The 13,696-nt window shown below is 31.0% G+C and overlaps 1 protein-coding gene across 1 annotated transcript in view; it reads right to left on the reverse strand.

Moving 5' to 3' along the window:
- The window catches only part of LOC106678164 (guanylate cyclase 32E), a 219,205-nt gene that overhangs the window by 109,190 nt on the left and 96,319 nt on the right, over positions 1–13,696 (reverse strand). Inside the window, exon 2 of the mRNA XM_067050027.1 lies at positions 290–495. Within this exon, the coding sequence (XP_066906128.1) occupies positions 290–489 (200 nt within the window). The 5' untranslated portion in view covers positions 490–495. The remainder of the gene's footprint in view (positions 1–289; positions 496–13,696) is intronic.

Raw genomic sequence — 13,696 nt, forward strand, 5'->3', positions numbered from 1 at the left:
CAGAATAATCTAGAATTTAAATTGGTTCCTACAAATGACGTTTTCCCAAAACGTTGAACTGTTTTATTTAAATTGGAAAAATAATTCTGTCTCCAAAATTAACAAATTTACTTCCACCCAAAACAAAGTTCATTAATTAATATACATATATTATTACACATAACGTATATCAATAATTAATTAATGAATAAATATTAATAAAATAAACATTAATTATAATTGTTCTATAACTGAGTTATATTAATATCCTTAATTGTTCTTCTGTTACAGATATACCAAGACTACTTACTTGAGACTATGGCCCTTCTGCTTGAGTATACCCTTGGAGAGCTGATCGGCGGCGAAGGCAATCGCTCCGGATATGGTGAGGCCTGGCCTGGTGTACTCCTGGTCCCCGGGCGCCCGCTGGGATCCAGTTAGGTAACCCAGGAGGATTTCTTCTGCAGTGGAAGAACACACCAAGAAGACAGTGGGGAGTAGCCAGTGCATTTTATTCTGAAACAGAAAGGAGGATATTCTATTAGCGCAGTGATTCCAAAGGTGTGCGCCCCGACTCCCTGAGGGTGCGGCGAAATATTCAATAAAACAATTCTCGAATTTTCTTGGAATTTACAATTCTCGAACTTTTGTGCCAAAAATCGTGTATACTGAAAAATTCCAAGAATTTAGCATTTAGAACTTTCGAGTCTTTCATTGTTTTCTTTCCAATCCGCATCTTTTGAAACGTATAGTTCGCAAGCACGGCTTCCCCATCCATGCTTTAGTAACTAAATATTAAGTATCTCTCTTAACTTTTGATGTTAAATGGGTAATCGCTTTTATAAAGTAAAGTTGTCCACTTATTCAAGAAAGTCCAACATTTAGAAAAAATCTGATGTATTATAATAATGTTAGTAAGATAATTTAATGAGATAGCACCTGTGGGTATGGCTACCACTGCAAATCTCAACTGATTGATACTTTTATGTAATAAAATTAATACTTAAATTATAATTAAAATTTATAAATTAATTAATCAAAATTATTGAAATTAAAATATAGAATATACAGTTCATTCCAGCATTTATTCTCCACTGTGGTTTCTTATTTTCCTACTTAACTGCCTCAAGGATGATTTTGGAAACTTTTTATATTGTTTTAGCTCGACCGGTTCCAAGAATTTATCTAGACCAAAAAGAATGAAAAAGTTTTAGGAACAGCAGAGCTATAGCTATAGTTATAGTTAGGACTCGAAAGAAAATATGGCAACAGATCTAAAATATTTCCATTGAATTGTAAATCTGTACCTCGGAGGGATACAACACTATGTCCATTTTTTTCCATATTGACTTTATTACAGAGTTAAAATCAGCTTTTCTCATATTTCTTAGAGGAATAGAGCACTATGTCCAAAACCAGTTAGAACCGGATATAGCATGTTTTAAAACAACACAAAGTCCACTTTCATTTAGAGGGATAGAACACCATTTGGTGTTTTATCCTTCTGAAGCATGTGAATTACTACTGGACATAGTGTTGTATCCCTCCGTGGTACAGAAATATAATCGAAGAACAAAAATAAACAAATAATAAAAGAGGATTGCAGAAATATAACAGTAAAGCCGCTTTCTTTTGAAGAAAAAAAAATATGACATCACTTGCACTATGGGGCGTTAGTAGGTTATGTTTTAAACTAAAAATCATCAACGAAAAACCACAAAGGTTAGAGAAAAGGAAAGCTATAGAAAATAGAGTCGCTTATCTTGAAATGCTAGAGCATTTTCCTGAAAAGCCCTGCCGTAGAGAACTTTACGATGTCTCTTAAAGTTGTTTATGAAGTTCCGGCAGACTGAACTGGAACTTTTTTTCTAATAAAAAAAAGTTTTTATTAAATACCAATAATATTAAATTCTTTCTACGTATAAAGGTATTTCACGAAGCTTTATGCTCATTTATAATAGGGGGGATAAAAGTTTTAAGGGTGTTTTAGTTTCCTAGAAATTGTTAAACATATAAATACTATAATAGGTTATATAATGAATAGCGAATAGATACAGTGATTACTAATATAGTTTATTTTATTTTATATTTGTTATTTCGAATTCTATGTCTGAGTACTAATCAACTTAAAAAAACCTTCCTTTTTCTTAGAATTTGTGATTCGTCCAGTTGTCATTAATCTGACTTCCCACCCCTTTTCTTTTTCAGGTGAGAATTTTCATGACATAAGATACAGCTAAAGGAAAACTACAATTTTTATAAAATTATTGTGAATAAATAATTTGTTAATATTGTGTGTTATAAACATCAACCTGTTCAAAATATTTCTATTAACGTATCCTGCCTTTAACATGTACTTTTTAAAGAAAAATATAATTTATCTCAATGAGTTTACATTTATCTACCGCATTCAAATTCATCCTGATAATTATTTTTTTTTCACATTTTCCTAAACTTGGTGGCTTAATTGAAAATAAATCAGAAAAAAACACCTGGTAATTTAATTTTTAAAAAGGTAAAATATTCAATTGTGGAGAGGTATTCTTGAAGTTATACTTTTAATGTTCCATATGTAACCGATCTACCCCGAACCAGATATCACTCCTTCCATTATAAACTCTCTAACCACTCAAATCCCCTAGTTTCTAATCTTGCATCCTCTTCCATTCCTGACAATCCTCCGAGGCGCCTGAAAAGAAGATGTCCACGAGACCAGCTAATGTAAAATGGCATCAGAGTGCTACCAATGGGTAGTTTCTCTACACGCTTGTAACACTCCAATTTAACTTAGATCAGACTTACTAAATGTATTATAATGTACAGTTGTAAATAGCAATAAATAAATATTTAAAAAAAAGTATACTTTAATCTTATTCGCAGAGTTGTTAATCTTTAACGACCGCGCTTTTCGCGAAATTTCCCTCAAAAAAGTATTTTCCCCCAGTTTCTATTCTCCTTTATGTATGGTAAGGAGAATAAAAACGAATTTTATGCGTTTTTTACGGAGTCTATAAAGTATAAAATAAAAAATGTTGAATCATTATTCATTTTACATGAAAATTCAAACGTTGGTTCTCCATTAAAAAAAAATGCCATAAAAAATCAAGGCACTAAAGAAAAGGTCATGTTACATTTAAACTCGATAAGGGTCTGTCATAAACTTTTACCAATAAATTATGAACCAAATAAATTTTCATAATCGCCAAGCTATAGAATAGTGCTACAATAAAGTAGCTCGGATTTCAAATGATTCGACAAAACTATTACGTCGGAGTAGATCAGCTCTCAATTAGACATGGCGTAATTACGAAGAGGTTCCGCTGCGGGCACGAGAACTGATTGCTTGTTTTACATATGGAGATGCTTCTGGGCTTGGTATGATTGTTCTCAGTGATATAGGATTAATTCTAGGAGCCGTAGCATGTGCATGCAGCATAATTGGCTTTGATTGCCAAACTGTAATTGTCACCCAAATACGAGCAGGATGCATATTGGATCTTGTAGTAAGCGTACGAGGAAGATGTTTCGGGGTGCGGTCAAAAAGAAACACAAATAAATTGGTGTAACCTATTTAATTGTGCCAACGTTTCGGCTAGAGTTTCTAGCCTTCATCAGGGCTAAGAACAGAACAAGATAACAACCACAATAAGTATAGAAAATAAAAAATAAAATATAAGCAGAATGACATAAAATGAATAATTTCACAGAATAAAATGAAGTTATAAGAGAAGTGGGAAATAAAATGTATACATAAGTAATTGAAAAAGTGGGTAAAATAACATAATTAAGGAAATAAAAAAAAAATGAAGTTATATAATGCAAAAAAGTCTGAACATAGTAGTTATTAATAATTTAAAAATTGAAATATGGAAAGAAATATTTCACTCGTATATTTCTTTTAAACCCATTTTTTTATTTATAACTGTTTCATTACTTTTCATTCATTAAAGAGGAAAAACCATTTGAAAGCTCTCGCCCTAAGAATGAATTAAGTATGTTGTTTCCTGTGTCTGGACGGGTTTTATATTTTGTCTTTAAATATGGTGTTCCTAATTCATCTTTGACCGTACCAAACGAAACTGAATCTTGCATAAAAATTTACTCTGATAAAATAAAAGCTACTGAAGACTAGTAAATTGAAAATGGCAATTGGTTTTATTGTATATCAATGCACATTTTAGCATTTAATCAACTTAAAATTCACACAAAAATGATTATATTATAAATATGATTATTGTATATTTTGTGCTAACTATTTATCTAATCTACATACGTACATACATTCATTTCACTTCCATTAATAGTTATTGCCACTCTAAAATTTTATTTCATCTTAATTTCTTTTTTTTTCATTCTTCTTTTTCTTAAATTCACTTTCTTTTTTTTTTTCTCTTGGTCCTGTTTTGAAATTTACGTGTTTTTTTTTTTGTTCTCTTTTCCCATTAGAGAGAAAATGGTTGTTTTATTAGGTCTAATAATGTTGTTATTCTTGTTATTAACTTTACTTTTCTCTCCTCTTAAGAATTATTATTTTTATCTATTTATTTTATCTTAATTTTTTTTATATTTATAACGATATATATATATATATAGTTAGGGGTGTCTTTTGTATGAAACTATACCCCCCCATAATCAATTGTTAAAAAAAAAAAAAAAGTTACTCTTAAATTAGCCCAGGTCTGGTACTAAATAAAAAAAAAGCCGAAATCGCCCGATGATTTCCGATGTCATTCATATGTACATTGTTAAAATATTATATTCTTGGCAAGTTATGATAAACGAACTACCAACGTAAATAAAATGATTTTAAGGAGCAATAACTTCAGAACTATAGTTATTTAGTGTTATTTCAGTCTAATTGCGTACTGTTACTCTGCCCTGAACCTTGCTTTTTTTTCGTTATAGTTCCGACAACACGTAAGTGGCAGAAAAGTCGATATTATTTATTTTCAACTCGAGAAAACCTAAAATACGAATTTTGAAGTCAAGATGTGAAAGTTATGTGATACATACATTGAACCATATTTTTAATTTTAAAATAAGCTGCGAAAACAAATATACTGTTATTAATTTTGTTGGGAATTCCCGTAAACTGAGCTACTTATAAATTCAAGGAGCACGCTAGACTTCATATTAACCAATATCAGAGATGGGAGGTTTAAAATACCTCCTTCCATTCATGGAAGATAAATATTACATATTGTGAAATTTTACTAGTTGCAGGCTTAAATGAAGAAGCCCTCAAAACGCTAAAATGCAAATTTTCAAACATTTCACATGGTATATGGAATCTTCTGCACTGGATTTATCTCGCCTCTAGTAGTTTCAGGTTTTGGGTATTAGGTTTCAGGTGGTGTCTTCTGACCGATTGAGAAGTTAAAGTCTCAATCTATTATATCATTATTTATATGCATGTTGGAAGGATTTATGACTGTTTATGGTAAAGTGAACTCAAAAATATATGATTAGGGCGTTCAATCCAACGTCTTTTTTTTGTACCTAAATAACTACGGATAAAACTAAATAAATAGTTAGCAGTAGAAACGGGAGCAATTTTGATGATATCGATATAGCAAGAATTACATTTAGTACAGTAGGTTCTACAGTATCTAAGTATTTAGGTTCTACCGTTACCAGGAAAAACGAAATTAATGAGGGATGCGAAACGTGGCCTCTTAAACGAAGCGAAGAACAGCCCCTTACGGTTTTTGAAAATAAAATATAAATTAATAAACATAAAAGGATGATTTAACGAGAGAATTTAGAAGGCTGTACAACACTGAATTGAGGGAACTGCACAAGGTAAATATTATTCAAGTTATATCATTACTGAGATTAAGATGCGAGTAAGGTTATGGGACTTGAGTAAACGTCCAAAAGGTAGACCAAAACGTAGATGGGACGATTGAGTTAAGATTGATTTAGTAGATCTCAGTATGGAGGGGTGTTACTGGACAGACGTATGTAGATTGGTGATATCGACATCCTTTAAGCATTTATCACTATTACATATTTTGGTAAATATAATCTATTTTCACTTACATACGTTTCATAATTTTTTATATTTCACAAATCTTGATATTTAACCATTCAAATTAGACTTTTTTCTAACTTGTACATCATAACTTCATTATTAAGTAAAAGAAAATAATAAAAACTATATTTAAGTTATATCGAAATACATTAAGGATTCGATCTACTATGACTCAGAGGTAAAAACAATGGATGTCAAACTTGGGCAATTTTCTTAAGCTGTTTTCTTAATTACATTCTATTAAGTTTAAATAGAATTACCAAGAAGTTTAACTAATCAGAGTCCTGCTAATCTGATCATAAATAAACAATTACAAATTACAATACAAGCTCTAATACTCATATTCCTTATAATATTGTTTCATAGCGGGTACGATTGTTAGTAATACTAAGAGTTGATAAGTACAAGTCAGCGAAATCATAGCAAGTGTAAACTACAAAACGAATATTCCTTTGTACGAATAGTACCTATAGGGTTCTGATTATAGAAAAAAAATTATTCCAAATAATTTGACCTTCAAACTGATCTTCAAAAGGTTAGTTCATCGGAATTCATCTTTTTTCCTCCGTGTTTTCATTTCCTCCTGTTAATCAACTAACGAGGAAAGTCTGAGCAAATTCCTCAAGAATTCTGGAAAGTTACATCATTAACGGTGTATATATCGTAATCATGATTAGTCTCGTCGTTATTCAGAACCCTGGTTATGAGCCTTCAAATAACATTCTGAGAAATAATGTTCCTTCTTATCCCGATAGTAAAAATTATAACTCTTTATTTTCAATGTTTTTATATTTTAATTTTTTTCTCACTGTTCTATTAATTATAATATCTCAAAAAACCAACACATAATATAAAAAAGTGGGAATATGTACAAATGGTAAACATAATTATCCTTATAATTGATTTTATACTTTTTATATACTTAATTAACTTTTCATAAACTTATCATTTTCTTCAGTTTAGATTACAATGACAGACATTTCTATTAAGTTTTACGTAAACATGAGCTCTTAGGGCGTGGTCAACTCTCCTTTTTTCGACTTCACGTCCGTTTTAGAGAAGAGGTTGGTATATCATCCCGCCCCCCCTCCCGACTTAATATATTTATTTGCCTAAGTTTATCGCATGCAAAACCGTGGAGTAAATCTAGTACATTTTAATTATAAAAAAAAATTTGTTTTTGCTCGAAAGGAAAATAAAAACCAACGCGACGAAAAATCTAGATATCTTCAAACACATACCTACAAAATATCTAGAAACATAAACCTAGAAAATAAAACACTTATTTTGAAAATATTTGGTTAACTAAGTTATATTTACTTACCGTTATGAATATCTATACTAAATAATATTTCTTTATTTAAATTCTTTTGCCAGTATTAATGATTTCCGTAAAAAAAAATTAAAAGAAAAAGAAAAATCCAATCTAGCCCTTAGAGGTTAATATTTAATATAAAGAAGTCCTGACACTGGCTCCATCTCTGTAACCTTTTACCACGGGGGTTATTTTTTTTCTTTTCCAGTTGAGGAGCTAAACGGACCGAAAAGAAGTAGTAATTAACTTTCAGGTCGATAATGAATTAATTATTGCGATGAACAACGAAGTAGAAGTGTTCTTGGCATCTCCCTTTGTCCTGGTTACGGTTCACTATTTCTCAATTTTATTTTAACTGCCTTCTTGGAAAACATTTTGTTTTCATTCTATGATCTTCCATGGAATATATTATAACTCTTTTGTTATCCCTCTCTTTCGCATACTTCAAAACAACAAATAAGACACTTATTCATCACTTTTTGTTTAATTTCTATGGTACCGCTATATAAATAAGTAGAAATTACAGGAAGATAAATGACGTTCGGAGTTATGAAGGGCACTAAAAAGCTTAACTTATATTTTATTGGATGTCATCGTTTTGACGAACGATTTTTTTAAATTATTGAGATTTACAACTGCATATACAATATATTTAGTAAATTTGCTGTAAGTTCATAATGGAGTGACACAGGCGTGTAGAAAAACTACCCATTGATAGCACACAAAATAAAACTAAAATAATCAAATGTAATTTAAAAAAATAGAAAGTATTATAAAGAGCTAATTAATAAAATAACGAAATGACAATACGCGGTCATAGTAAAATTAAACCGTTGTATCTTAGAATCTAAAATCATTTATTAAATTACTTTTCAAACACAATAAAAGAAACAATCACCTAATAAGTATTTAATGTAAAATAATATCATTCACCACCTTTAGGTTTTTTTTTTTTTTCTAAGCCCTATGGGTTGATGTCATGATGAGAAAAACGGTTTGAGAGTAACCTATTTTTCTGCATTGGTAATGCATTTAAAGAGGTCTCTGAGGAAACTTCATCTTTCGGAAAAGGGTATACTACCTTTAAATTATGTATTATGGTTATGTCAGTCTGATGGTGTCGGGGCTCACCAGGTTTGTTAGGTCAGAAATAATTTAGTTACTAGTCAGTCTAGACTGAGGTTGTTCATGTGGGTCTGACATCTTTGGTCCGTCCTGCCGGTGCCAGAGTCCTGAATTGTTGTTACGTTACAGTACTGGAGGATATCATAATATTTCATATGCCTTCTCGTGATAAGTCGGTCGAGTGTCGTTTGTCGTGTGTATGTGGTCCGTCTTTGCTATTTGTAGTGAAGTATATCTTGCTATACGTCTGATCATACTGCTCTAAAACTGCTGAAGCTTTTTGGCAGTTGTTTGATTTTGAACAAATAACTAATAAAACATAAAATTATCACTTTCTAAAATAAATTTAGGGACATAAGTCGGGTATAAAGAATGAACTTTTTTTTTTTAAATATGAGATCCATCCCATACTAAAGACTATTCATATGAGACATACATTGATATGATGAACTAATCAACATAGTTAGCACTATTATGTAGTATAAAATATATATATAGAAGGCTAGCTGCTTTCTGGGTCAGTTTCGGTTATAACGACTTTTCTGTTAGCTTTAATGTAAATCTGAGTTGCAAGAATGTGGTTTTAGGTCCCCCTGCTTTTTGCTTTACTTTCCCATTGATGGAGAATAAGCCACCCTCTGACTATACTTCCTCTAAATATTCAGTACATAACTGTACTCTTAACTGAGACTAAAAATATTGGAGAAAGGTTTATAATGGTGAGGATGAACACCAAGGGCGTGGCAAAGAAAGAATGGGGAAGGAGAAGGAGCCAATCACCGGCTACCTTTTGTTTCAGATTACATTAAGATGGTGAGTATTTCTATTAACTATAACGTAAATATGACCACCCAGGGCGTGGTAAACTCTCCTCTTGTTGACTTTATTTTTCTCGGTTAGAAAAAACTTTACTTATTATATTCTTATTCAATGTGATTATCATTTTTCATTCTTTGTAAATGATAGGTTCATTCCAACTATCACTTTTGACTATCAAGTTTATCAGAAGCATAGACAGTACAGATTTTAGAATGGAAAAGCTGTTTTTGAAAGGTAATTGTAGTTGCTGGGACAAGCCTATTGTTTAATTCGTACATACGAAAAATATACTATCCTTTTGTTTACTACTACATTAGATTAAACCTATTTTTAATTCATTCTTTCAATAGTATAAGTGTACACTAGTAATATCTATTTAGTATACAAGAGGCAGTCTCCAGGATATTTTTAATTACTAGGGAAAAAAAGATAAAATTGTTTATTTTATTTCATGTAAGAGAAAAAACGACATAAGATTGCAGGAAGCATTAGATGGACAAACCTGATTAAATTCAAAGGTAATAAAAGTAGTAATAGCTCGTATTTTTTAGAGATTATTAACCTCCTTAAATACAGCATAGCTTATTAAATGAAGTAAATATATTTTTAATCTTCCCTATAAAAATTCTTCTCTTTTCATAATCGTTTTCTAATTAATCTGGATTAGGGTTGTGAACCTACTTCCACACCGCTTTCAGTTGATTGAGTAAGGTGCTGTGGTCCTGGGTTCAAATCCTGCGGCTGGAGACATTTAATACACGTGTGGCACACTCAGCCTCTATAAAATTGGTACCAGTAATTGGGGGGGGGGACTTGGCTATTCAGCGTGATCATAAACAAATCACCACCTTGCACAATGTTTGTTCAACATATTTCGTTACACAAATATCATAGGAAGTAGCAGTACAGGTTTGTTTGAATATCTCAAATAGATAAGGTACTTAAAATTTAGGACATAAAAAGACTTTAAATTTAAAATACAGACACGTTAAATTTTGTCCATAACATTTACAACAGAAAATGCGATTTTAAAATTTTCGATTCCAAGAACATTATTTTTCTCTCATTTTTCGTAAGAATACAAAGCTCACCAACCTTCGGAAGGGAAGAATCAAACATAATTATGTGCCTAATAGAAATAGTGAACTATTTACCATTCAGTATCAAGGGCCTTGATGAAATAATAGCACCCACTATAAGAAAACAGCTAATTTTAAACTACGAGAAAATTTTCGAATCCTGGTGATGTTTTAAAATGGATTCAAACAGCATACGCTCCAGACTAATGGGTAGTGAAAACTAATGGATCTATTCAACAAGAATACGCGGTTCATTATTTAACCTTGCAGACGAAGGATACAGATAGGTTGGGCTAGGTCTTCTGCAAAGCATAAAGGCGCTGATTAATGCTGGCAGTTCTTGTTCCACGCTGTATCCCTTGGGCCATTCAACCGTCTTCCTCGTTAATCAATATTTTTTTTTATTTAAGGTTCTAATGAAGTTTTTAATTAATCTTAGAAAAACTTCGAGTGAGTAAATTTTTGCTTCTAACTAATTCCGTTTTGTCTATATTTAGTTATGCATGCATACAAAAAAAAAAAAAAAAAAAAAATGACAACCAGACCAAGAAATTGGCTAACTAAATTTCGAAACAAATAGAAGGTGTTAAAAGAGCTATAGATACATTATGTAAATTTTATTTAGGAAATTAAGAGTAATACCGTTATTTTCAAGTTTATTAATACAATGACAATAAAAAGCTTAAACATGATTTAATAATGAAATCAACTTTCGTATGTTAAATTAATTATTATAAAAACTACAAACCATAGTTATCTAGGAGCACGATTGAAACGTGCATCAAAAACCAGTATCACATACAACTCGCAAATAACATTTATCTCCTTATTTCTACCTAGTTCAGGGAGTGCAGTGCTCAAGCTATGCGCGTAGCGTCTCTCCGAACTAAGGTATCTCGTTTCAGTTGATGAATAATTTTTATTTATTTTTACTACCACGTAGGTAATTAAAACTAGGAATAGTTTCAATACTTGGAAATACTATTACCTATTATTTTTATATTATGAAGCTTTAGAGATCACGTGCTCATTTGCACAAATATAGTAACAACCACTACCCCTGTGTTGTCTTGTAAGATTTTTTAGTGGGCTGATAGCTTAACCTCTTCCTGAACTTGTGTGGAACTCCTTCTAGGCTGAATGCGTTCGGATCCTACTCCTCCTAGTCGGATATCCTGGCCGAAATACTCACTTCATCTCACATGAGCATTATCCATACCTGGTATCATTTCTCCTTTTCTGAAATTGTTTTAATACATATTTTCTCTCACTCATCGTGCATTTCATAATCCATAGATCATAATTATATAATTAATTTGCCCTGGTGAGGCCATCACATTTCATAATTTTATTGTCGGTTTCATTTAAAGTGTGACCTTAGTTCTTTTTCGTATATCTCCTTCCTGAGAGAGGAACTAATACTTCTTTTTGCTTGGCTACCCTGCTTCTTCATCCTTCATATCTTTAGTACGCCACTGCAGATATAAAAGCACCTGCGGATACATCAAATTTGCATCACATACAGAAAAATTTTATTGATTTTAATATAAGTTTCTATAAATTTTTAACGTTTTTATAAAACTTTTGGAAGGTAATTTAAACATTTAAAAAAAATTCTTTTGTTAAAAAACAACAAGAAATAGATTTTAAAATTTATGACTAATGGAGCTTTAGTTCTTAATAACAAAAACAAACTAAATTGCCTCAAAGGTAAAAGTAAATTGCCAACGGTTAAAAGAACTATTTTTCTCTCTTCTTGAGAGACATAGCACTTTTTCCATCTCGGCGCGAGAAACTTACATGGACAAACAGATCAGAGTAAACATTTCCTCCATAAGCAAGATTAAATAGGACTTTCTCATTCAGTTTCTGTTCCAGGTTTGTTTTACAAACAGAGAGTTCCTCAAAGCAGACTTTGACCTCAAATTGAAAATGTCAGCCAAAATCAAAGAACCAACATAAATGGAAAAAGATTTGAAAAAGTGAGGTACGAAATAAAACGATTAATAAATACGAAAATTCTTATGCAAAAAGTCCCTTTTTTAACTTGATACAAATTTTATCAGGTGATACAGAAATCATCGGGAAACTTCGTTCTTCACGGGAGGGCACATTTACTGGAACAAATTATTCCATATTGGTATTTACGAATTAAATTTTTATATAATAACGATATAAATTAGTTTTAAATGGCAACTAGATACAAAAAATAATATTTCAATTATAATCGTTATCCTGAGTTACTTCTTGTTACTTTACGAATGTTATTAAAGCATTAATATACCTCATATCCAGATAGCAAATTTTCGTGCAATTGCATACTAAGCGGAAGAAAATCCTAAGTTAAATTTTGTGGTGCAATTTATTAAGCCCTATACCACTGCCGAGTTTGGTGTAGATTGGTTGAGTAGTCTTGGAGTTATTTATATATATATTTTTTTTAAAGGAAATAAAATGCTGATGTGGAGCGAAAAATGTTTTTTCGAAAAATCGTATTTAAGGATTTATTGAGGTGCTAAAAACGAATATAAACTTTTTTTCACTTCTAAAAAATCTTTTATCATAGTTTCATTGGTTAGTTAGTCCGACAAAGCGTTTTTGTTTCGCTTCTTATCGCATATATTGCTTTAATTTATGTTGCCAAATCATAATAATGATAATTCAAATTAATAAACCCAAATGTTTAATTTTAACTAAATAGAATAATTTATAACAAACTATCAATTGTGTTCATTAAATCCATATACGTCCTCAAATATATCAATAGCGAAGCGTTGTCGGGTCAGCTGGTTGAACAATAAAGATGATTATTCCGGAGTATGTCATACACATTTTGGTAGTTTTGTTCTTACTTCTTACTGCACGATTTGGCACATTTTGAATTTATTACTCAACTAAAATTCATTTTGTACTTATATCGCACGAGTACCATAAAAAAAAAATATTTTGAACCACATTTTCGAATAATTTTGCTTTTTATCTTATAGAAGTCAGAAGTCTCTGAACTTTAGGCCTCGCATTCATTAAGCATAAATCAGAGAAAAACCTAACTTACATTCTCTTGTATACGTCTGTATGTTTTTGGTTTAATAATAATAGAGTAAAACATATTACATGAATATGTAGGAAGAATTCTTATCACCTTCTTTAATTCATTAGTACAACTAGAAAACAAACCAAATATCTCCAATTGGTCTAATTGGTCTGGCTTCGTGCAACGAAGAAAAGAACAAACAAAAACATTAAAAAAAAAAATTTAAATATTTTAGGAAAACGATTAATGTTCCTGTTTTCCATCTTGATATAGGTTTTTCCTTTAATTAAAAGTCGAGTTCATTAATAATA

Source organism: Halyomorpha halys, unplaced genomic scaffold (assembly GCF_000696795.3).
Source record: "Halyomorpha halys isolate HHAL.00 unplaced genomic scaffold, Hhal_1.1 Scaffold126.1, whole genome shotgun sequence".
Classification (NCBI taxonomy): Eukaryota; Metazoa; Arthropoda; class Insecta; order Hemiptera; family Pentatomidae; genus Halyomorpha; species Halyomorpha halys.